Genomic DNA, 26,573 nt, shown 5'->3' on the forward strand with positions numbered 1-26,573 from the left:
TGCATCTAGGCAGAGTAAAACATGGCCCCCCTTGTGTCCGTGTATTTCAGGGGCAGTTTGGATAGAGGTGGCTGTAGCAAACAACCTGCCATTTAAACTAAAGATCCTAATCATTTGTACCTCTTTTCCACCACAGTTCCCTCCGGCAGCTGCCGTGTGCTCAGATCTCCCATGATCCCAAATTTATCTGATACAACAGCTACTGGGTTGTGCCCTAAGCAACTTCCTACTGAAATCAATGCAATTTTATTATTGGCCTCGCTGGAAATTGAAATTGTTCTCCAACACTGAAAGGGTGCTTTGAGATTATAGTTTTCTGTTTGAATGATTACAGAGAGCACTTCCAAAGGCACCAGGGGAGTTAGGCACTCAACTGCGACCGATTTCAGCTGGAGCTGGATTCCGCCTCCTCTTGGTGCCTTTCAAAGTGTCCTTCACTCCGACAAGCCCAGCACTTTTACAGAGTTTTTCTCCCCAATGGGTCTATAAGCATAAAAAAATAAATATCCTCCTTTTAACTGCACAGTGCATATAAACACTCCCTACAATTTAAGTGTGACCTGCCCTGGGGTCTGCAGTGGTCTTGCATGAGACTGGAGAGCCCCATGGCACGGCTGGGGGATGACAGGACAGTACAGCAGCAAAATGGTTCAAAGCAGTATAAAAGGGAATATACAATATTTGCGTAATGATTCACCATTAGTACTTCTGGATATTTTTTTTTAATCCAACCAATTTCAAACTGAATTGGCAAATAGGGCAGGAAAGGCGTTTTTTTCTATTCAGCTATCTGTCCTGAAAATTTGTGCCCTTAGCAAGCATGTGACTGTTTCCCAAACTGACATGTAGAGAACCTAAATAATAATTTTGAAACAATTTTTTTGTTTTTTAATAAAAATAAGAAAAGATGCTGGCCTAAATAATAGACAGTGACTGTGCCGAAACTTGCACATTTAAATGACACCAGCTTGGGAGGCTTTGGGGTCTTCTCTTAGCATATTTCTAGCAAAATACTCACACAGTGAAACATACTTACAACTACAGTCTGTTACTGCATATAAGAAAAATGCTGTCATTTTTTCTATTCTTTTCTTTCAACCTTCAAAATGTAAATAGCAATTTTTGAAAGTCATTCTTGGTATAAACAAACAGTGGGTCAAAATGTGATTGCTAATCAGTACAAAAAGACCTTCAGCGACTGACCTTACTTCCGGAGTCCTTGGCTCCACATTCACCCTTATCGTACCACCATTTGTTTTTCAGCTTGTCTAAGATGCCTTGTTCACTGAGTTTCAATACTGCAAGGTTTACAGGAGTTCTTCACGTGGGAAATAACATAAATAACATTATATTATGTTATTTTATGTTATTCAATCTTTAAACTACTTTAAAACTATACAAAGCGATAAAGCAGGGTTCCTGGCCACAAAGTATTTACACTGCAGGCAACTGGATCATCCCCTTAAGTTAAGGCTAGAGCATCTCTACATTACCAGGTCCTGCCCATATCGCTTTGAGTAATCGGCACCCACTGTTAAATGAAGGCAGCAGAAACCAAGCAAGGCCAATCTCCCACTGGTGCGCCACAGGCACCGGCAGTAGCTGAACACATCTGGGTGGGTTTGATCCAGCAGGACCCTATTGCGCTAACAGACGGCAGCCCGCTCACGGCCCCGATCCCCGGCGCCTGGCGGCTCTCCGCGCGGCAAACCCCCGCCGGAGCCCTGAGGGGAGCCGCCAGCCCCCACAGCCGTCCAGGTGGGCACAAGCGCTGTTCGCTGTTCGCAGGGCAGCGCGGCCGGCCGAGCTCCCCGGTGCCGCCAGGCACAGGCAGCACCACTCACTGCTGCCTGCCCGGGCCTCCGTCTGACACCAGCCAGGGCTGCATTTTTATAAAACGGCGACTTTTAGGCGGCAGCTGTAATCTCATCAAGTATCAATCAGGGCTGGCTGTACGCACTCGGCTGGACACGGCCAACGGGGGCGGTGACAAGCCACAGGAGACAGCCCGTGTTTGCTGGCCGGGCACGGGCAGGAGGCACAGCTCCGGCACCAGGAGCCAGGAGCATCATGAACAGCCAGCTGTGGGACCCCGAACAGCTGGCTGTGGGACCATGAACAGCCAGCTGTGGCACCATTAACAGCCAGCTGTGGGACCCCGAACAGCCAGCTGTGGGACCCTGAACAGCCAGCTGTGGGACCATGAACAGCCAGCTGTGGCACCATTAACAGCCAGCTGTGGGACCCTGAACAGCCAGCTGTGGGACCATGAACAGCCAGCTGTGGGACCCCGAACAGGCAGCTGTGGGACCCTGAACAGCCAGCTGTGGGACCCTGAACAGCCAGCTGTGGGACCATTAACAGCCAGCTGTGGCACCCTGAACAGCCAGCTGTGGCACCCTGAAGAGCCAGCTGTGGGACCCTGAAGAGCCAGCTGTGGCACCATGAACAGCCAGCTGTGGCACCATGAACAGCCAGCTGTGGCACCCTGAACAGCCAGCTGTGGCACCATGAACAGCCAGCTGTGGCACCATGAAGAGCCAGCTGTGGCACCATGAAGAGCCAGCTGTGGCACCATGAACAGCCAGCTGTGGCACCCTGAACAGCCAGCTGTGGGACCCTGAACAGCCAGCTGTGGCGCAGCTCCGCCTGCATCCCCCTAGAGGTCGGGCTATAAACTATTAAGGGGGCCACCGCCCGCCCCGACACTGCCGAGTCCCCGGCGTGCAGGGAACGCTCCGGCCCCTCTCGGTGACCCCAGCGGAGCGCCCAGGTCCCGGCCCCCAGCACGCGGCCTCCTGGAGCGGGGCCGTGTGGAGACCCCGGCGACCCCAGGCGAGGAGCAGCCGTGCGTGCCTGCAATGCCAGGGGAGCTCAGTGCCTTTATCTTCCCCTTCGAAGCCCCAGCAGAGATCGGGCTGAATTATGGCTCAGAGAACAGTACTCTCATTTAAAATTTCATTTAAAAACTGTCCAGTTCGGAGAGATTTGATGCAATACATCTCTCAGCTTTGAAAAGCATTGTGCAGCTGAGAATACACAAACAATAGGCAGAAGGTTATAAACACCTTTCCTCCTACCTGCATATTTTATTGTGCAAATTTTCCCCTCCCCCCAGCCCTATTCCGAACACTATTTGTAATTTGCATGCCTTTGTAAACCCCATACGGAGTACTGAAAATTTGCATAACATCCAATACATTATAGATTAGCTTTCACAACATTATACAGTATTGGGAAATGAGGAGGCTTAATATGCTAATTAGGGTGCTTTATTTTTTTTAAGCCAAGATTGCAGCTAATTGCGCACACACAACTGCCGAGAAAAAAAAAAGGAGCAAACTAAAATTATCTTAACTAAACAGACGGGACTTTGCCTAAGCCGGGGTCTTCACTGCCATTTGTCACAGCCCTGTTTGCCAGGTGAGGCAGCACATCCCCTCAGCCTGGGGGGTAAAGGTGAGTTGGTCCATCCCCGTGTCCTAGCGGGCGGAGCTGGGTGGGACGGGCAGACAGGTGCCAAGGAGCCGCTCCTTGCTCCAGACCCACCCCGGCTTTGCTGGCAGGGCTGTCACCATGCCAGCGTGCTCTGGTGGGGCTGTCCCCATCCTGCCTGGCGCCAGAGGGTCACGTCGGGGAGGGATCAGGGAGCAGGGCAGACAGGAAAGGGCGGCTGGTGCCCGTCCCCCCTGCCTGGGCCTGTCCTGTCCCCCCGCACACAGATGACCTGGGGATTTGCCCGAGCAAGTTCCCAGCCACTTCACTGGGACGAGTATCCTGTACCTGCGAGGACAGCCTCGCACTGTGCAGGAAAAGGCACCCATCTGTGAAGCACAAAAGACAGCTTGTTTCATCCCAGTCCTAAGGAACAATTCTGCCTGCTTCCAGGAAATTCCCAAAACCTAATCCACGAGCTGCTTCCTTTGCAGCAGGATTTGAGAAACCTTATGGTGGGAGAAGGCGTGATGCCTCCGCAGCCCCTGGTCCAGCATCCAGGAATGCAGTATGAGCTGGTGCAGGACAGACTCCCCAAATCCCCAATTCCCAAGGTAAGTAGATGTATTGGAAAGTGAGCCTGGCTCTGATCCATTTTCCCACTGCTCATCCCTGGGCAGCTGTCTAGCCTGGTTCAATGTAGCAGTCAGAGTCAGTCATGGCTTTGGCCGAGGTCCTGATGGAAGTGCAGAGAGCCACGTCTGTTTTGTTTTTAATTACGTTGCCGTTGTTGGGCTGTGTGGGGTATCCCATTAAGTCCTCGGATCTTTCCTAGGCAGCTTCCACTGTTTTTCCATGCTTTAATTTATCATGGGATTCTTTTTCATCTCCGCAGTGTGTTTTCCAGACCTCTCTCTGTTAGTTTGGTTGCTTTGATAAAAGTAAAACGTTCGGAGGTTTGAGAGCTTGTGTTCTCTTGTTGTGCTCTGTATGCCAAGAAAATGAGATGAGGCCATTTGGATTGGGATAGCAGCATTTTGGATTTCACGGGCTGGTAATCTTGTCCAGAAACTTGCAGTGTTTTTCTCCCTTCCCAAAACTGAAGGATGTTGTTGTTTCCTTGCTTTAGCTTTTCATCCAATATATCTGAATTATCCAGGCTTAAAACTGTGAGGTTGGTTCTCTTGGGCAGTTCCACCAAACCCTGCTAAGATTTTTTTTCTACAAATGACTGAAGACTTGAGTTTAGAGAAACAATACCAGGAGCCTCATATGGAATAGTTCTGCCCTTAGAGGGGAATTAAGCCATCTGCTAGAGTTGTTTTGTTTAAGACAGGCATGACTAAGATCAGTGCCCACCTGTTTTATAGGCTTTGCAGAGACTGCCACAAACACAATTTTATACCTTGACAGAAGCGGGTTTTACGGCTGTTTCAGCTGTTTTGTTTCTCTGCCACCCTGTTAGAAGACTCTGTTCAGGTGCTGGCAGCATAACCTTCCCCTCTTCAGCCATCAGCTACTGTGAGAAAACAAGCTGTGCCAGTCTTTTTCCAGATTTAACGTGACACCATCCCAAAGGGAGCCTCCCTTTCCTTTTGCTGAGTGGCTCTGGGCCTCCTCCCTGCTGCACTTCAGCCTGTCTGGGTGCACGACACCACACCCAGAAGCCCTTCGCACCCTTTGCTGCTGGTGGCCCCAGGCAGCAGGCTGATATTGATGGAATGAACTGATTTTTGAAAAACAAATTCACTAAAATCTCACCCCTGAGCTGGGTCCCCAAAGCTGCAAATTCAGTTTAAAAACCGGGGCCAGCTCTCCCTCAAATTCAGGAAGTGCCGCAGCACTTTGGCATGCAGGCTGATCCTGTACAAAACGTGGCATGGTTTCCGGGCTGAGCATCTTCACCATGCAGGTGCTCCTTCTCAGAAGGAGCTGCTGTGTGCTCTTTGCAGAGCATTTATTACATTCTTATTTAATTATTACCCATCTTCCATTCATGCAATTACTATGGAGAAGAGGGAACACAATGACTCACGGGCCAGCCGCTCTCTCCTCTTCTCTTTGAGACAGCCTTACCTGGCTGAGGGATTTCTTGCCTTGCCTTCTCTTACCAAAGCCCCAGTTCCAGGTTAGTTGCAGTAAATTTTATCTCCGCTGAGAAAACTGGTGCCGTTGTAATATTTCTTTCCATTCTTTCTGGCCAGAACAAGCTTGAAGTAGACGACAAGTAAATTAATCATGGAAGAAGCAGATCTTTATTAGTCCTAAAAGTGGGAAGGTAGAACTTCTGACCCTCTCAAATTATAAATCACAACAGGTTTTTAGTGGTGTGAATAATGGCCTTTTAGGTTAATTGTCATGATTTTGCCTGCCCCTGTTTAAAGAAGATAACCCCAAAGCAGATGTTCTACCTGCTGCCATCACTAACTTCTACCAGCCGAAGACACGTGCCCAGCAGGCTGCAGTCCCACACGAGTGCAAACGCTGTCCAGGCTGCCCCTTCTGGCAGCTGGGTCCCAGTTACTGGCCATCGTGTTTGTGCGCTACTGCTGTAAACAGGACCCTTTCCTGAAGGAACTTGGACTGCAGTGAAGAGTCTGAGCAGTTTCTTGGAAAAGCACAGTTAATTTATGAAAAGAACACTGCGATCCTGCCAGGAAAGAGCCATTTTCCAGGAAAGATGCCAGGGCTTTGTAGCCAGTGTTTGGGTTGGTCCTCTCAAGTCGCAGCAGGCGATACAAGGGTTCGGTGACCACTCGAGGTGAGAACTGGGAACAGAAGTCACTTTAGGACTTGAACATCTCACCCAATAATCTGCAGACTTTTTTTCAGCTCTGTCTAACTGGTGTTTGAGTGGCATGAAGCCTCAGCAACACTGTAGTTCTGTTTATTACTTGCAATCTATAAAGATCTAAGTGATGATTGGAACAGCTTTGGATAATTCACATCCCATTCCATGCTCTAATGGATGTAATATAAATGTTATACCCAAACCCAATCACTGCCAAGGAGAATGAATGAACTCGGCAGACAGCACACTGTTCCTTTCAAACCAGAACCATTGCTCAGAATTCATTTAGAATTTTTAGATGCAATCCTTCAGAAAAGCAGGCTGTAAAGTAAGGATGTAACGAGCAAGGCTCCTCAAAGCACCAGTCCAAGGGCTTCCTCAGGGCGGCACAGGATGGGGAGGGCAGAGCATCAATCCTCCAGGCTGTAGGACTGCCCAGGGGCTGCCCTGGCACCTCTCACTACCCGGATTTTACAGCTGCAGGTGTTCCTTCACCAACCAGCAGCTGCTTCCTGATTTTCTGTGGAGTATCCGGTGCACAGGGAACAGTTGGGCATTTTCAAAATGGTGTCGCCTGCAGCATCTTGAGAGTCCAAACATAGCTTTAGGGGGGCAGAGGGTAAAGAAATCACCCATGAATTTGAAGGAAGACCAGAATGACATTCAGCATCAAGAGCTCCTCTCTGCTCTTGCAAACATCCTTTCTTCAGCACGCGCCTGGGGCTGTGGCTCAGGACAGCAGAGCACAAGCTGCAGCAGACCTGGGCAGCACTTCAGGCAGGGAGGGGTGCCTGGCTGGCTCAGGAGATGTCAAACACCGGGCAAGACCTCCAACCACTGCAGCTTCACTGCAGTGAGTGGCCCTGCACGGGAGAGCTCCACAGGGCTGCTTGGCCAGGACATCCTTGTCCCCATCCACGTCCCCAGCGGCACTGGGGAGAGATGTGGGCCATCTCACCCACCAACAGAGTTTACTTAGAGGTGAAGCCAAGAAATTTCAGGCCAGTGGCAGTGGGAATCCTTCTCACAAAAGCAGATGGATGCTGGCTCCAAACATACTGCAAATCTGGTCACCAGGAGAACTGTCCTTTGCTAACAGACTTCCCTGTGTACTTAACACTGCAGCTCCCACGATGCACAATCCTGGGCGTCACCAACAGGCCCTTGTTCTTCTTTCCCAGCAGTACAAGAGCAGACAACAAACTCCTCTGGTTGGAGAAGTGTTGTGGAAACGCAGGCACACGTCACTTGGGCTGCAGCACTCAGAGCAAAGCTGCCTGTGCTTCCCCGTACCTTGGTACTGGCCCTTTGGGGGCACAGGAGAAGGTGAAGTCACAGTGCCAAAGACAACCCCAGGCTCTGGCGGTGTCCCACTGCATGGCACAGAGCAACTGTCAGTCTGGTCCAGGATCTTGGTGTGACCATAGGGCTCGGCCTTTGCAAGGGGCTCGTCACCCTCCTGTCCACAGCTCAGTGATGTGAAGGAGGTGAGAGGCCATGGTGGTACCAGGTCTTGCTCAGTACATTACAAAGTGGCTTTTGACTTGTTTTATCATTAAATAATAATAGGCTGGTTTTATAATTAAATAATCCCTGTTGGTCTTGCCTAATCCTTTTAATTTAGAAATCTGACATATTTAGAACACTCTCACTTCTACAGCAAGAAATACTTTCCTTTGTTCCCTATGACCAGAGCTGTCCTTGCTGGCTGGAACATCCCTGGGATTGCCGACATCAGCACAACCCAACCAAGACCATTATAACATCAAAGACTTCAGACGTTAAACACTTGGGTTTCTAAAATCCACCTCACAGTGTGAGAAAGGCAAGTGGAAGAGTGTGCAAACAAACAAGCATTTTCTAAATCCAAAATGCTTCCTAAAATATTCTTGGGTAAAACTCCTGAAAACACTGAATTAACTGTTCTGCTGGTGTCACTGGCTAATCCCCACTAACTTCAGGGGAAGCACAGAAGGCAGATTGCTGTAGACGTGGGGCACGTCACATTTACCACACTCGGAGAGGCAAATACCTGAAGAGCAGAGATACTACAGAGAAACAGAATATTCTGAGGTGGAAGGGACCCACAAGGACCACGGAGCCCAACTGGTAAGCGAAAGGCCCGTACAGGGATTGAAGGCACCCCCTTGGTGTTACCAGTCCCCTGCTCTGAGCAGCTGAGCTGCCCTCAGTGACCCTCAACGGGGGCACGGCATCAGCCAAGCAGAGCAATCCATCGGCGCCACACCGCTCACAGACCCGCCAGCCTTCCCCGCCCTGCGGGCAGGGCACGGGGGGTGATGCTCAGCGCCGCCAGCCCTGCTGACTGCAGCCGGGCGGGCCGGGAGGCGAACGGCCACCGCTGCAGCGCTGAGCCTGCACGGGCACGCGGCTCTGCCGCGACTGACAAGGGCAGAAACCAAGCCCAGGCTCTCTGCTTAATTCGACAGGATACCATAAAAAATCTCACTGACAACCATCTTGGTATCGTTCAAATATAAAGACAGACACAGTCCAGGAAGATACACCAAATCCAGCACTACTTCCTGGAGGGCATTGCTTTAGGTTAAAGACCCCTCTAAATCAAATAAGGCACTTTATTCCCCCAAGCTGTATAAATCCCAGCCTGATCTTTAACTACTGAATGGACTTTTTGTCAGATCTTGTTACTGAAATAACTTCTGAATAGATACAAAACCTAATGCATTGTCCGAGGGCTCTGCTCGTGCTCAGATCAGATCATCCATCTGCCTGTTGCAATTTACCAATTCAGCAATGTCTCTGTGCCATGACTTCATGCTCTGTTCTGTGACACACCCACACGTGAGGGAAGGGGAAGACTTTGTTCGGAAATGGGCTTGTTATCCAAACCCACGATGTTTGTCAGAAGACTACAGTAGCCTGGTACCTCAAGCAGAAGTGCAGAGCCCTGAGAATACAGGCATAAACCCATATGGTCAATCCCTGTTCCTTCTTGTCACTCACTATCTCCTGCCTTCCGGCTCAAAACGTGATCTTTGGCATTCCACACGGAACATTTAATATTCAATTAAAAATTGCAAAAAGCACCAGGCATTTCTTTTTAAAGTAATGAACCCTACATTGCTCTTTGCTACCATTTCAGACCCACACCACTTCTTCTCTGCCCCGTGTTCCGAGCAGTTGCACATCCCCAAGATTTAACATTTGAGGGATTGAAATGCTTTATGGATGGGCAGAGGAAGGGATAAAAGTGAAAGCCATCTAGTTTGGAAAGACAAAGACCTGGCAAAATTAGAAAATTAAAACTCAGCACCTCAAGCCGTATATATCCCACAGCCACCTAAGAAATATATTGCATGTTGATGGCTGGGGCAGTGCTTGGAGGCAGAGCGATAAATCCCCTGGCAGAGGATGTTGTTTTCCCTCAACAGCAGAGCCAGCAGCAGCTCCCTGTGCCCAGGCCCCGGGCCCTGAGTGACGGTGAGGAGCCCCCAGGGGCGGCAGCTCCCTGCCTGCCAGGGCAGGGGTTTAGTTCCTGCTGAGCACTCAGGAGCTGCTACAGTTCTCCAGAACAGAACTGTGTTACAGTCTCCATTACTGGGCAGGAGGAACCTGCCAGTACAGGCTGGAGCCTCCAGATTATCCTTGAGGAATCTGAAGCGTTCTTCCTTTGGTCACTGGTGTACATTTTAAATTTGGGTGTCTGAATGAGCACAGGATGTCACTGCATCATCCACAGACACTCTGTGCACACCTCTGCAGTGCCAGATGTGTTACCAGCTGAGGCTGCAAGTTCCTCTGCTCTCTGCAGAGTTTGCAGCCTGTGTTTGGCAGCAGCAGCTGTCTCTATGGAAGAATATTGACATGCTTCACAAATGTAGCTCAAACAAATTAAACTCTGTACTAACAGGCTCACAATTTAAGAGAAGTGCCAAGTGCTAATGCAATAATGCACTGGGTTAGGAAATACAAGCCACAACAAGTCACTGCAGCTCCATCACGGCCTGACACTCGAGGTACAGATGTGGCGAGGGGGTGGAAGGAAGAGCAAGGGCGGGCAGGTGCCCAACATCACACTCAAACCATCTGAAAGAGCAGCGTGGACCTTTCCTGCCATTGCCTGGGTCCTTTCTAACCTGGATGGGGACGAGCAAGAGACTCAACTTACCTTGCACGCCGGCTATCCCCTCACCTTCTCTTTCTCTTGTCTCTAGGCACATCCATTTTCCCCCCATCTTTATTTTCCTCTTGAAGCGGCTTCTTCTGAGACTCCCGCTCTCGGCTCCTCAGCGGGCTGCAGGCAGTGCTGCTTAGTCCAAAGGCTACACAAGACATTCAAAGTCGCGTGTACAAAAGCTAGAGGCACTCAGCCCACGGGAAATCCACAGAGCAGCACCGGCGCCCGCATCCACGTGAGCACAATGCTGACACATTAGAGGCACTCTGAAGAAGAAGAAAGGCATTTACTTTTCCCTTTGCATGCCAAATGACAGCAGTTACTATGAAAGAGAAACAAGCGAGGCCGGACCCCCAGAGAGGCGTTCAAAGGACGAGCCCTGTTCCCGCTGCTGGGAGCTCCACTTCCAGCGGCTGCTTCTCCCTCTTTCCTTTTCCAGTACAGACCCTTCCGCCTTGACTTTTCCCACAGTGATATTTACAGTGCAGGAGAAACGACTCACGGAAGCAATCTGTGGAAATTAACTGCTAAGCACCACAGCTATTATCAAAAGGAGCGCACAATTAACAGGTCTTTCAGACTTCTTACTGCCATAAAGGCAGGACAGGGTGTCTGAGCCCCAGGCCTGCCACAATTAACGCTGCACAAACAGGTCTCCTCGCACAGCCAGGCCCGGCAAGGCAGCAAAGCCAGTCTCCACGATGTGGAGGTTACACCGGCAAAACCAAACAGTTCCCAATTCCTGGACACCACCAGTTCTGATTTCACCAACTCCTTCCCAGCGCAGGTAACCTACTCTTCCCAAATTATGGCGCTGCTTCTCCCAGTTCCATTTCCAGGAAAATACCCTCAACAATGTGCACAACGGCACTGTCGTTTCTGCAAACCAGAGCAGGCTCTCTGCCCTTCTTGGCAGTGCTCGGAGATGCTCCAATGAACTCCTAGAGCATTAAGACTTCATCACTGGCACAAAATATACACAGTATTATTTCCTAATATGCTGTAGAGTAATAGCTGTCAATTAAACCAAAATCCTGGCGTCTTCTTTTTAAAGCATTATTTTGCTTTGTCACTAATTTGCACAATACAGTTATTTCACATTACTTTCCCAGCTCTGAGCATGAATTAGCTCTGTGTTACTGTCACTGGCTCTGATCAGCCATTTTATCTTTTTCCAGCTCATAAGGCAGGCCTGTAGAATGGATGACAAGGAAATTCATGCTGATGAACATAATTTCAAACAAATTGCTCAAATAAATCGTGCTGCATCTTTTCAAGATAGCCATTTCCCCAAATGTTCTCTTTTATGCACGACGTGTTTGGGAATGGTGCTCTTTAGGCATCAGGTATCAGCTAAAATAAAGCATAACAGATTTCTTCTAAAAATATGCCACTTAAAAAAATTAAGTTGCAAACGCTAACGGCTGTGCTGAAAATGTATCAAAGAAAACAGCACACAGACACGGGGGAACAGATCCCATCTGCTAATGGCCACGCTCACAGCTCCGAAGGTCTTGGGAATGGGATATTGTATGGAGCACAGCTCTGAGGGCAGAACTCAACTAGCGCACTGGAAAAGTAATCCCGTGATTAAACAGAAACAATTGGAAAACGAAATAATATTACATTGCATGCCATTTCTCTGATGTACTCCAAAAGATGTATCAGCCTAAAAAAGAATACATTAAAGAAATTAAGTCAAACAATTAGCAAGGAATCTTGGCACGTGAAGTTGGCGAGAAGCTGCATTCAAACATTCTCCTTCCACGCTGGTTGTCAGTAAACGTTACCATGAAGGTATAAGCATACAATAGATTTATCAACAGCAGAACTTTAGGAATCTATCTGAGCAGAAAATTGTTCCTATGCAACTAAATAATTAGTTTCACTTAAGTCGCTCAGCCTGTGACCGCCGTCTGCATCCCCTTTTGTCTAATTCTTGTTAAATCCCTATTCAGCTATCGCTCAGCTCCAAGATTATAGGATTGTACAATAAACAAAATAATTCGTTTCCAAACTTGTATTACACTGCAACGTATTTCCTGCAATATGCTTTTTTAGCAACTGCTGTTTTGTATTCTCTTATGATTGAGAACTCAGCTTGCAGGTATAAGAGCGTTTGAAGGGAGGATAATTTTGCCATGAAACTGAACTCACACTCGTTTGGGAGGGCTAAGTGAACAAGTTTGGATGCATGCACCAGAACGTCTGCATCAGCCAAGCCGGCCCACATGTACTGACACGCATCCCAGGAGAATTACACACGGGTGGAGCACATCCCCTTCAGACTTGTTACACAAGGTGCAGCACAGAAAAGGGGCAATCCCTTTGGCAGGGCACTGCAGGGCACACCTCGGGCACCCTCGGCTCCGCACCAGCCCTGCCACGGACGGGCGGCACCGAGAACAAGACCCACGTCAGCCGAGGCCTCATAAACAGACTCAGTCAAACGGCACGATCTCTTTAGCCTTGAGTTACCAGTGAACGCCAGGAGCGCAGAATGCCCACCGGCCTAACCTTACATGCTGTGTACACCAACAGATTCAAAACCTGCAGAAAGCCAACTGAATACCTTTTTCCGCTGCGAGACTGGAAATCCTCGTGCAGAGGGAAGTCAGTTTGATTTTGCCGAGGCGATGAGACGCGGAGGGTGGCAGGGGCTGAACTCACCGCTCAGAACCATTCCTCGCCGAGCGCAGCACAGCACAGCGCAGCACAGCACAGGGCGGCCCCTCCAGAGCGGCTCCTGTGAGGGCAGCCACGGGCCGAGGCCCACACTTACCTCCGGCCGTCACTTCCAGCTCTAGCAGCGGTGACAGGGGGACCGGGCTGGAGGAACCGCCCGGCTGACACCCGCACAGCGCCCTGGGGGGCGGGGGCCGCTTGCAGGCCCGGGCAGCCGTGCCCAAGGCGGGTCTCTAGCGGCGGAGCTGAGAGCAGCCGTCAGCCCGGCCGCTAGAGAGGGCTGCCCGCGCCCGCAATGGCCGCCCGCGGGACGGCGCCGCCATCCCAGCCTGCCCCGTCCCCAGCGCCCCGGCAGGGAACGGGCAAACCGCAGCTTTGAATGACGCCTCCGAACGCTCTACAGATGAAGCCGGGTTCACGTAAACAATTAACCGGAGAGATGGGATGGGATGATGAGGGAACTCCTGGTGGGAGGACAGTGAGGAGAGAGAGGCCAGCGAGGCGCGGGGAGCCGCCGTGCGGATCCTTCCCCAGAGGAGGAGGGCTCCGGCCGGGCCGGGCCGGCTCTGCCCGCCTGGGCCGCCTGCGGCACTCCGGGCACACAGAAATACCTCCAAGGAAAAGCCACCTCCGAACAAAAAGCCCCTGGATTTACCAGGCCTCCAGAACAGCCACTAGCGCCTTCCCTGCCTCCCTCGGCTTAGTCTTCTGTGGGAGGTCTCCTACATCCCACGGTCTCCTCTTGGGGACTTCTGCCAGCTGACCTGTGCCCCAAGAGCTGACGGCTGTAGCTCAAGCTCGCCCCTCACCACAGCGTGTTACAGCAGACTGCAGACAGACATCGCAAACCAGCAAAACACGCATTTTTGTGTTTGCTCCCCTTGCCTCTTCTCTGGGCACCAACTCATGTTACCGCAGCACCGCAGGCTCACTCCCTCAACGCTGCCTGACCACGCCAGGGCCTGCCAAATAGACAGCACCATTCTTTGTAAAACATCTTGCAGCACAAGCGAAGATAGAAGGATGGCCCTGCCCTAATTCTGGCCATTTAAAAGGCCCTCTTTAGTTTCCTTGGGGCTGTAAGTGTTATTGGCTGGGTTTAATGCAATGAACTTGAAGCAATGAAGTTCATTGAAGCTGGTTTGTATGAAGAGTTTTCTTTCAGGGAGGCAGCATTAGACAACGAGGTGCTGGATCCCAGGAGGATATTAAACGTTTAATATACTGGCAAATATGACATATAAAAATGTTCTGTGAAGGATGAGCAGCAGAGCTGAAAAGCATAAAAAAGCTTGTGCTCATCTCCAGGCTGCTGCTGAGCACTGCAGACCTCCAACTACTGAATCAATCCAAATTCGAGAGCTTTTCTTTCCTTTAATATTACACAGTGGCTTTTGCTAACAGCAGACATGACGGGCTGAGCAATTTCCTATGTAGCCAACTGTATGCAACTCTTATTAATAGATTGCAGCAGTAATTTGCAGTAATTGTCCGAAACTGCAGTTTACTGTTATTATTGATTTTGGACCAAATCTGAAGCATTTTTATTGCACAGATTAGGAGTTATTGCTCCCTAAAGATCTGGTTTTACTAGATGTAGGAGAGTGTCACTATAAAAATGAATTTCAGTACTTTTCAGTATAACAATGTCATTTAAATTAATTTCCTTGGTAATTCCTGCACCCAAGGTGACCAACAGCACCCAGCCAACTCTAGCTGTAGCTCTAGCTGGGTTAAAGACCGCAGAAACTGCCAGTCCTCCAAGGCAAAGCTGGCTAGAGGAAAGCACCCTAGTTCACGTTTGCAATACACGAGCTCATGAAGCAACTTTGTGAAGGTACAGTACAGGCTGTCTGGAAGGCTCAGCTCAGCAGAAGGCAGTGACAAGGTTGCCACTGCTGCCACTGGAGCCAGATTTGAGTCCACATCTGCATCAGAGGCATGTCAAACACAGGTACAGGGCTCCTGCACTGGAGTGTGCAGAAGACGGGTCAGTGCTGTACAAAAGGTGACATTTGAACACTCCAGGCAAAATTTCCACAACCTCCCCAAAAGGGCAAAGGAAAACAGGAGCTCTTTCACCTCCAGGTCTGCGGTGGCACAGCTGGTCCTGGCAAAAAAGCCCTCACAAACCCTTGTCCTCAGGGATTGGGATGGTGACCAGAGGTGATCACTGGTTTCTGGTACAGTTACCTCACTGATTTACTCTGCGCACGGCCCACCAACACTAGACTGTCTATCTGTTAGTTAAATAAGGTTTCCAAGCTTGAACAAACCCGCTGATGATATTAAATAAGACTGTTTCTTTGAAAGAGCTACTGAGCAAGAAAATAGCTTTTTTTTCCCCCACCACAATTAGTGAAATAGATTTCATCTGCTTTCTTTTTGAGTTTTTTTTTCTTGAGAAGCAAAATAACAGCCTTGCCGATTACTCTTTGCTAAGGTACCCGATTGTGGTGACATTGAGGCTGACCTTGGAGTCACCTCCCCCGCTGCCGCACTCTCCTTTGTCGTACCACCATTTGTTTTTCAATTTGTCCAAGAGGCCTTGCTCATTCAGTTTTAATACTGCCAGGTTAACAGCATTTCTTGAAACGATAAAACATAACTTGTAAGAAAAAATGCACAAATGCTTAGGAAATCGTAACGTATAAAAAAAGGAGCACAAGAGGACAAATTGGCTAAAATTTCACAGAACGTGGAGCTATCAAAATGTCTGTACAGCAAATACAGGGTTAAATATTGGAAGGTGGCATGGAGGATAACATTTGCTCAAAACTGAAGTGTGCGGGATGGGGAAATCGTCTTTGAGAAAAAAAGTAACAAGAACACCACATCATGCAGTTAACATTCGTCACATATGGCAGGTTAACTTGGCTTTTACCATTTAAATTGAAAAAGCCATTGAACTGTAAAATTAAAACAGCAACAAACAATCAGAGAGGACAACACGAAGAGAACACAAAAAAATGGATGCATTAAATAAATGAAACCATAATTTACCGTCTTATTTAACTCCATGGAATACTGAAGATTTTAAACTTTTAAGTTACCTCAAAATCCACAAGAAAGAAAATGACAACACAATACATCAGGGTAGGTGGAATACTATAACAACATGGATATTGTTATATTATTCCACCCACCTTAATGCTGAGCCTTTGGGGGTTGCTACACCATAGCCCTTGGAATCCAGGTTGCCTCCGACTTTCATGGTGTCGCAGGGCTTGCGCTGCTCGATGTACTCGTTCATGGTGGACTCCAGCAGGAAGGCAAACTTGCCCTTGGACTTGCGCACCCGCGCCACCCCGTCCGCCGTCGTCTTGGTGAACACCGACGGCTCCGCCGACTTCATGTACGACCACATCTTCTCGTACACGGCTATCTTGGACCTCTGGGGGACACCAAAGGAGGGAAATGAAGAGTCATGTGGGCAAGGCTCAGCTCCGAGGGACAACGACACCCTGAACCCGATTAAGGCTAACAGATAAAAAAAGCCGAGGCACCTCAGAGAGAGGTACGCTGGCCCCTGAACAAAGCCCCAACGACAGAATGTTTGGGGAGGGGGAAGCACACCTCAGACGTTTATTCTGTGATTGCTGAGTAACCCCTGAACAAAGCCCCAACGACAGAATGTTTGGGGAGGGGGAAGCACACCTCAGACGTTTATTCTGTGATTGCTGAGTAACCCCTGAACAAAGCCCCAACGACAGAATGTTTGGGGAGGGGGAAGCACACCTCAGACGTTTATTCTGTGATTGCTGAGTAACTGGCAGCCTCGGAACAAGCGACGGCGTGTGCCCATCCCAGTCTTGGCTCCTGTCCTGTGCTGCGTTTATCCGCCCCTGTGCTGAGCCAGCGGGAGGATGGGAAATCCCAGCTCATCCATCACGGCCAGCAGATGCACAAGGAGCCTCTCCTCTTCACACAAACTCTCAGCATTGTGGTTTTTTCACTAACTGCAGCTAGGGAGGGCTGGCTTTTGCTCATTACAAGTTTTCAGCAAGGCAGGAGAGTGTTTTTCACAGTGGTCACGGCAGGTCTACGATACAGCAGACCATGACATTCTAGTGGCTGCCAGTAGAGATGCTCGAACAAGGGACATAAACAGTCATTACAAAATCTTTTATGAATCCATTGTCAAATATTTAAAATTTGGGTTCTCATTTTCATAAAAGACAATGAACACAAATATTAGCAATAAGCTGAAAAAAATTTCTGGTTAACTGCCTGTCACCCATCTATATTTTTTCCTGATTTCCCTGTTTTGAGACTGAGCAAACTGTAAGATTCTCTAGCTCAGCATACAATCTTGGTAAACCTGGAAATGTTAAGAAATGTGTTACTTCCCCTTCTCGCTCTTCCCCACCAGTAACATTTAAGCCACCCTCAGATCTCAAAGCCACCTCCAGACTGTCAAGAATTTGTATCCTGGACTACCAGTTAAACTTTCCTGCTTGGTCAACAGAAGGCAGTAATGCCAACTGCGTTTCTCCAAAGTCTAGAAATCCCAAGGATTTATGTAAGACTTTCAGTCCAAGTTGTGGGTACCTCGAATTTATGCCTTCTATTCCTTGCCAGTTCCTTGTCCACAGCTTTCCTTGCAGAATAGCAACGAAGCAGGCAGCAGCTAAATCTAGTCCAAATTTAGCAGACTTGTGGTGGAAGACTGCTAATGTCCATCAGCTTGATGATCGAGACATGTTTCCTCCTCATTCAGGACAATTTAATGCATTTTGAATAAAGAAATGCTTAACAACCAGCCTCCAAACACTTCCCAGGGAGCAAGCCCTGCCTGCACTGCTCCTCAGATTAACATGCTCAGCTGGTGTTGCTACGGTGGATAGAGAGGAGCACGGAGGGCAGAAGTTGATTTGATTTTATTTTATCCTTCCTGATGAACTGGAAAACAACTGAAAATGCAAACCAATTAAAATCAGCCCACTGACACCAGGAAATCAGAGAGACAACAGTACAGCCCAGTTACGAGAGAGGCTGGCTGGGTGGTGGGTGTGAAAAGCAAGTTAGAGGTCTCCTGACTAAGGAGGGGCCGTACAGCTTTGCCCAGCATCGGCACAAAGAGGGATGTAACGGGGGCCTGGAATGGTTTGGCTGAGGATCCCAGGGGCCCTGAGAGAGAGGGCCAGGGGTGTGATGGGCTCTGGCCACGGAGTCCTGCTTGGCTAGGGCAGCTGTCTGCAGCCATTCGCCCAAATTCGTAATAAGGTGGAAGTAATTACTCATGATGAGGCTTCCTGGAGAAAGGGACAGTGCCACCAGATGAGCTGTGACACCTGCACACGTGCTCAGCAATGCTCCGGGGCATTTTCTGCTCCTGGAGCCGTATTTTAAACCTGCTTTTAAAATGCCATGAAACAACCAGTTGATTAAAGCTGGTCAAAGATGCCACGGGATGAAATGACCAATGGTATTTTTTAGTAAATATTTTTTTTCCAATTTTCCAATTGCCTCAACAAAACCCAACCACCCCAGAAGCTCCTAGAAGACTTTCAGAAAAGAAAAGTGTCTTTCCTAACTAAAGCTCCAAATTCTGTGCTGAAAGAAGATTCTTACCCATCTGTCCCCCTCTGCAGACATTCACACTGCCTCTCCCAGCCCCCCTAGGAGTCTGACACCCATAAGAGGGGCCAGACAGCAGAAGCAACCATAGAGAAAGGATTTACACTCCAAAATAAGGCAAGGTCTGACAGATCTGCACTGCTGCTAGAGTTCAGTGGCAGTAAAACATTTTCCCTGTCAATAAAGTGTTACTTTGAAAGATACTTAGGAAAAAAAAACTTAAAAGCAAAGATTTAAGCCAATTCAAAGCCCATAGCTGCAGTAACGTCCTCTGCTCTGCAACTCCTATTTCTTTGATATTGCTCTCCAGAAGTCCGCCACACACATTTCCTTGGGATTTCAAGGGGATATTATTATAATTTTTTCTTAAAAGCAACATTTTCAGTGTTTCATCTAGGCCCTGAGACACATTAAAGCATCTTTTCATTATCGCAGCCTGACTGCTGATATAAATAGAACTGGCCTTTGCTTTGTCAATAATGCTGGCTCTTTTTCCCCTTTATTTGGATATGTTTATGCAGAAGTAAGAGGCACAAACACCACAGCCAAGGGTGCAGGCAGCTCCGTTCTGTGTCAGCAGAGCCAGCAGCTCTCGTGCCAAGGACGACTCACTGCACTTGGCCCGTTACTAATTGGCACCTAAATACACGTTGCTCCTGGGTAGCAATGCGTTCATTTGGAGAGAGGATGCCAGTTCCATCAGCCCACAATTTTAACACCGTCTTTCATTCTAATTCTCCTAGTTTTGATGTGTGGTTGGCTCCAGCAGTGAAAGGAAAATCAGCCAGAGTGTGTGGAGAGCGTGGCCAGTCAGGGCTGGGTGAGTGATCCAGGCATGGCAAGGAGACGAGTTTGCCTCTCAGTTGCAGCTATTTCTTCAATCCGTCCAACAACCAAACAACCCAGCGCCCACAAATGTGGCTCCACTGAGCTAGACCTGGTGCCTTGGTTTCACTTTTGCACATTCCAAATCACCAAGAGATACCCAGCAAACCCCAGCACGTCCTGGACAATAATTCCTTGACACTGGTTTCATTTAGCTCTAAAATATGAAGCCCTCTCCCAGTGACTGAATTCCCTTCCCCCTCCGCAGACATCTGTCTCACACTTCTGCTAAAAGTGACACTGTGTCACCTCCTCCACTACTGAGTAGGGGTGAAGCCGTTGTGTTCGAAGGAAGCAACATTTCTCCTTTATAGTTAAAGTAAGTTACAGGGATGTCCTTTGCCATTTTAGAATGTTCAACTCTCCCTACCACCTCCTCCACAACCCGTAGGTCTTCTTCAAAATGTCTCCTTGTGAAACCCGTTGGGATATTTCACTAAAAATGACAAAAATGGTCCTTAATTTCTGATGACAGGCACCAGGAAGTGATTTCCCAGCAGTCAAGCTCAAACTGCTCTCCTGTAGGTGAGGGTTGTTGATCATCCAGTCATGAGCCAAACTTATAATAAATTTTAAGTTATAATTATAATAAATTTTAATTTAATTTTAATTATAATAATTTTTATTTTAAAGATCCAGTTATATATTCTCTGTTTTACACTTAAAACCAATTAGATTATACTGATGTTATTTTTTTACGTCTGCCTTCAAAACTAAGAGTGATAAACCAAGTGTGGCAAAATAAAAAAGCACGTGGAGCACGCTGACTGCAGCCCACCCATAAAGGCAGGCAGAGACATCAGTAAAGGTCCTTAAGCAGCAGACTTACACTGTCCTCTGCTGCATGGGACGGCCCCTCTGAACACACTTTAGCTCCCTAGCAAGGGAGATCTGCAGCCCTTAAGTCAGGCAGGTGCTGCTGATACAAAACACGAAGGTCCACACTAAAGCCAGTGCAGGTATTTCATCGGAATAATACCTGCTGCCTTTATCCAGATGCACACCTCACTGGGGTGAACGTGGGCAGTTAAGGGTGAACTGCAGCTTCACTATCATCACTCACTGCTTTTCCTCCACGTGTGCAATTAGCTCTTCTGCAGCAGCTAATGAGTCCAGGAGCTTATGAACCATTTAAAAGCAAGCTACTGAACAGGAATGAAAAAAGCGCCAAGAGACTGCCTTGGTACCAGAGCCGCTGCCTGGCTTGGGCCCCACTGAGATGCAGCGGGTTTAGCTGCCTGACTGAACCTCTAACGTGGCAAATTGCAATGGGGTGGGCCCCACTGCGTTTGCTGTTTGGATCTGGCTTGCTCTGAGGCCTTTCCCCTCCCCTCCAGGCCTGACGTTGAGTCAGCCCTGGCACAGCTGCCCGGGGGGAGTGAGGGACACTGGTGGGAGCCCTCAGCCCAGCCTTAGCCCTGGAGCACAGGAGGCCGGCCTAATGATGATACTACAGAAGAACATGGTAAATATTATCACTAAGACCCCTCCGCCTGCTCTTTACTGAGAAGGTAAAAATAGGGCCCATGAAGGCCAGAGGGCACCATTAGTCCCCTTTTCCCAGCGAGGACATGAAAGCAGAGATGTCATTTACTGAAGGTCACAGGGCAGAGTCTAATAGATCAATGTCACAGCTTTTAGCCACAGATAACTTGTGATGCCAGCAATTTACTTACCTATATGGACAGAAAAATCAATCCCATCATGACATGAACCTCTTGCTTTTATTACATTCTCGGCAGAAGAAAGTAGGTCAGGGCATTTCTCTTCTAGCAAGGCCAAACCCCAAGTCTACCAACCTCTACCCACAGTTTATGAATTTGTGGGATGCCACAGAAAAGCAAGGCTCGAGCATGCACATGTAATCGAGTCTGTGTTTGTGACACACAAATCTTTGGGAGTGTATGCACACAGGAAAAAGAAAGGGTGACCTGGTGACTAATACTCTGCAGCCGAGCATGTGATGGGAGCCGCTGTCATGTTGGTTTCTTGCTCAAATGGTAACTTAGGCTTTAGAAATGGCATTTTTCTTTCCCGTTTGGGGCAAATGAAGCCCAGAGTGCAGAAATACAAGGCCTGCAAACCCCATGGCTGCTGCTTTTCTCTAGGATCCCCTGGGTCAAGATGCAGACTACCCCTGCACGGGGCTGAGAGATGGGGAGTCCAGCAGGGGGCTGGTGCAGGTGTTGATGGTGGACGGTCCACAGCAGTGCTGCCCACCCAAACGGCTGGGGAAGCAGCCTAAGAAAACCCCTCCAGGCTTCAGTGTCGTTAGTTTTTGCACACCTGACAGAGACAGGGGCCTGATTACAAAATGAAGTGTCTCGCAGAAATAATATTTTAGGAGTTGTGTTTTGAGACTTTCTACCTGGTCCTTTACCATGCGTGACCTTTGGCAGCAGGAGGGTGATGTGCTGCAGCTGCTTTAGCAGGCACCCTTTGTGCAGCAAGCTCTGCTCACACAGACAGACAAGCACAGCGTCACTCCAGCTGCAACCAGACGCTGCTGACATGTCACTAACAATCTGAGCAGCACAATGGAAATCAAGATTTTAAGACGTCCTTCCCTGGCACAACACTGAACTTCAGACTATGTTCATCCCCTCACTTCACTGCTGCCTCCACTCCTCCTCGTTGCAATGCTGACTGGGAAATTAAAATGAAAGCCTTGAGCAGAGACAAACTGCCTTTGTAAATCCCCTGTGACTCGGGGACAGAGGCAGCACTGGCCCCGAGGAAGCAGTGCCAGGGGGGTCACAGGGGCTGGGTGGCACATGCCAGGGATCTGGACAGCTGTGCTGGGTAAGCCTGCCTGCCTGCCTGCCTGCCTGCCTGCCTGTCTGTCTGTCTGTCTGCCTGCCCGGCGTGCAGCGGCCGCACACACTCAGCTGGCCAGAGGGAGCCTTACGTCAGCCTGCAGGCTCAGGGGCATCTTTCCAGCAGTGACATATTCAGCAGAGTTGTCTTGTCTGGCAACTGAGCAGCACAACCAGCCCTGCTCTGGACTTGGCCCGTAATAAATTAACAGAGAACGGCATTTCCAGCACACGATCTGAACGCTGTCAGGTCTAATGAGTTTTCAGCTGCAGACAGAAAAGGCCAATATACAGGCAATGATGGAGAAATCCCAGAGGACTGCAAGAGGGGATGTTTCATATTCACATCATTGGAGTTTCTAAACCTTCATGTATTTTCTAATCATGCAAAAGGAACAGTAGCAGCGCTGGGAGTCATTTATCAGCACCCATGTACTTTAAATGAATCTCTAATTAGCATGTACTAATGTGACACAGCAGCATTACATAAAGTAGTGGAGACTTGAAAAAGCAGGGTCCTCCTGTCTTGAGCAATGTCGTTATCATTATCGTGGAGCTGCTCTCCAGAAAGCAGAGCATTCCAAGAGCAAGTGATTGTCCCCCAGGCCCTCTCCGCTTGGCCTCCGCCGTACAGACACGGTTACGGCGTTAACCCACTGCCGCTGTGCCCACCTTCCCCTGGGCTGCGGCCCCTCTCACCACCCGGCCCCAGCCCTGCCCATGCACAGGGCGACTGCAGGGTGGAAAGGAGACAGAGGTGAGCAGGAAAGCCTGAACCACAAACACAGCAGCTGACAGACAAATGCCATCTGTTATTGAAGATCATGGAGAGATTTCTTCAAATATTTGTTACGAAGCGTTGACTGCAAGCTCTGCTAAATCCTGGCTTGCCTGCTGAAATTAGTAAAATGGTTCGGCCACCTTAAGCCCAGCACCATTCAAATGCTTCCTTTCAAAGGAGGGGATGATGGATGAGCTGTTGATTTTATTTCCTGTAAGGATACATTTTCCTCTCCAATCTATAGGCCTAAAGACATTAGATCACTTCATGGGAAACCATTTCTTTTGCAATTATGTCACATTTGATTTCCTGTTGCCTTTAAAACTGCCTGTTGGCCGGGTGGCAGAAAGGAGGTTCAAGAGATTAAACGAACCCCACAAGCAGAGCATCTATCATCCACGCAATGGAGAGGCTCTGATCTCTCTGTACACATTCATTCACCTTTTAATATTTGTACATGCTCCCACCTATATCAAACAGGGGAAGAGAGAGAAAATATATGGCTGAATAAAATTTTCACACTTTCTGTGTTGAAAACAGTTAAACTACAGTACTTTTTATGATTAACCACTGCCACATTGCGTATCTCAGATCTATAAAACTCATCTTTGAAGCCACCACTTTTCTGTGATGTTCTATTCTTTAAAGCCCATAAATACAATCACACTTCAGTATTTTTGTCAGGAATTTGTTATGATGACTGTGTTGTTTTGCTCGATGTCAAGCACACAGAAAGCTCCAAACTGCTAATCATAGTTTTATCCTAAGGCAAAAGCAAAGCATTTGTATGATGCCTGTGCTAGAAACAAGTCCTTCATCTTCACTAGCAAAATAAAATTTGAAATTAGAAATCAAAGAGTTTAACTACAGATGAAACCCTGGGTGCTGCGTGCACAGAGTTCACAACGGTGTTTTGAACAGGCTCTAATGATGATCCCAGTATCATCTGATGGCACAGAATGCATAAAACCGTAGGGCAGCTATGGGTCTATCTGTCCCTGCTGAACTATTCTGATTTGAAACCAAGAAGAGACCAAAATGGGGAACATCTTAAGGGGCCATCCTTAGCATGACTTCCTGAGTCTTAAAAACTGGGGGTTTATATGTATTTTGTGTATAGACAAAGTCCAGAAAGGACTCACATCTGAACTCAGCTTGCAAAGAATCACTTTTTGAGGAAACTGATGAACCAACTGTAAGAGCCGGAACAACATTCATGCCCAAAGGATCTTTGGCCTTTCCACTGAAATTCCTAACAGATCTGGCAATTAATGACATTTCCAGGAGGAAAAATCAGGAACTGACTTCAGGGCAGCAAGTCATTCCACCTGAGGCATGGGAGAGCCACTCAGTAGCTGAGTTGTTTGGCTGGGGACATCCTTAAACTCGTGCTGAGAAATATACAAAGAAAAATTTCTACAATAAAATAACGGTCATGTGGGATCTTCTTTTCTCCTTAATTTAGTCAACAGTGATTAACTACATAAGTTCTCAGGGAAGTGTACAGCAAGTCAGCTGTGTGTGTCAATGATCAAACATATACTTGGCAAGTTATTTTGCAGAAGCTTCTTAACAGAGATATCTGCTATCAGTTAAAAGAAACCACCATAAATTCAAGAGCAATTTATATTTCTAAATACCTACCAACATGTTCTGCCTCTGCTGAAGTTCAAATCCAGCCAAGTTTAGACAAGAATCACTAATTGGTTGTAAAGGTCATGCCTTTTGAATATATTCATATTCGAGGTAAAAAGTATTAGAGTGTGGCATTGTACTTAGGCTCAGTGCTAAATTTGGATTAAATGGCATTATTTTGATTTGATAAGCTGCTCAGATACGCTGAAACTTTAACTGAATGTATTAGAAGATGTTAATTCTAACAGATACACCCTCAAAAGTAGCTGAGGGATTTAAAACTTCTTAATACAGCCCTTCACCAACCTTCAAGAAAGAGAAAGAGGAATTTTGGAGTCCTTAATCTGAGGCCATGTGTTAATAAATATCTCAGGAGAGGTTCTTTCTTTTCCTTTTCAATATGGATGAGTGCCCTTTGAAAGCCAAAAGGGAATTGATGCAATCTATTGATTGCCATTTAAATGCCTTTATTAGCTAATTAGTGCAAAATGTAACACATTTCTGAGCAGAAACAGGCAACAGCCATGAGAATACAGGAAGGTTCCTCTGAATCTTAGATATACTGGGAGGACAAATGCCCTAATGCAGAGAATCACCAAAAAGTGAAGAGTGTAAAAGTGTCTGCTGTGAAACTAATACAACGTACCAGCTCTGGCTGGAATTGTGAGAGCGGGGCTGGGACAGTCAGGGCAGTGTCACACCAGCAGTAGTGTCTGTGCAAGCCTCAGGCAGCACTGGTGGGTCCAGCTCAGCCCCCAGAGCTGGCAGAGTGTCTAACCAGAGACCCAGCGATGTTCAGGGGAAGTGCCAAGACTGGAAAATAGGTCATGAGCTGGAGTCTGCCCAGGTCTGAAGTGGCTCAAAGTCATTACCATCTGTTCATCTGAACTGAGGGGCTGGTATCAGTCCAGATTCAGGTATTCACACGGTAAAAAAACCTTCAGAAGCGATCCTGTCTGGAAATGGGGCTGGCAGAAGGGAGCCAGGGCCTGGAGGCTCTAAAGGAGCTCCTTGCAGCACATGCAGACAGGATGGTGGGGACCTGAAGCTCGCTTACATGGCATCCCTTTATGATGCATCAGGAGGCTATTCCTCCTCTCTACTGTCAGTCTAGCACCTCCCACCGGCCAACAACAGCCATTAAGATCAGTATCTGATCAGTATCTTTGAGAAACATTTCAGCCTTACGGCTCTAGAAAGAGTACACCCATAAAGATTCCTAATGGGATCTTGAAGAGACCGTCCTGAAGCTCCTGTGTGCTATAAAGCCAAGTCACTCCTCTCTCATGGAGTAACTGACCATGAGCCACTCAGCTAACCGCTGTTTAAAGCAGCAGAATGCTGGGGGAAAATGGGGGGAGGATATTCCCATTACACAGGGGATAAGCGTCACCCCATATTCGGGAGAGGTCAGGGCTTTTTCCAGCTCAGAGCACTGTCACTCCCACTGATGCCTCTGGCAGCAGAGTGAAAAGAGATGCCAAGGGAGAACGAGGACCTCAGAAAACAAGAGTCCTCTAAGTTATTTCAAGTTTCAGCCACCTTTACCATCTTATTAAGTAACTAATAAAGACTGCACAACGAAGCATTTATTCTAAGGCAAAGCTTTTGCCCTTTTCAAATCAACTAAAGAAGACTCTAATTACAACGCTTTCATGGACGCATCACTCTATTCAAATTAATTACTCTGCAGAAGTTAATACAAGAGAAATTATGTCGTGTGCCTTGAGAATGCCAAAGAGAGAGAAGCACACAGGGCTCATTCTTCCTCCCCATACAGCCCCGCTCCGCACTGCTGGGGCTCTG

General features: G+C 48.1%; 1 protein-coding gene across 6 annotated transcripts in view; it reads right to left on the minus strand.

The window, feature by feature from the left end:
* Positions 1–26,573, minus strand: part of GRIA3 (glutamate ionotropic receptor AMPA type subunit 3) — a 127,724-nt gene that overhangs the window by 4,018 nt on the left and 97,133 nt on the right. For 2 of the 6 annotated variants that reach the window (XM_066202625.1, XM_066202623.1), the window contains exons 13-14: positions 16,217–16,464; positions 15,544–15,658 (exon numbers count right to left, since the gene is read on the minus strand). In XM_066202625.1, coding sequence (XP_066058722.1) covers positions 15,544–15,658; positions 16,217–16,464 — 363 coding nt within the window. Of the gene's footprint in view, positions 1–1,203; positions 1,319–15,543; positions 15,659–16,216; positions 16,465–26,573 lie in introns of all 6 variants that reach the window. The other 4 variants (XM_066202626.1, XM_066202624.1, XR_010723660.1 and 1 more) reach the window with 3 other exon arrangements.

Source organism: Chamaea fasciata, unplaced genomic scaffold, assembly GCF_029207755.1.
Source record: "Chamaea fasciata isolate MVZ Bird 193981 ecotype frontalis unplaced genomic scaffold, bChaFas1.0.hap1 SCAF_22, whole genome shotgun sequence".
Lineage (NCBI taxonomy): Eukaryota > Metazoa > Chordata > Aves > Passeriformes > Sylviidae > Chamaea > Chamaea fasciata.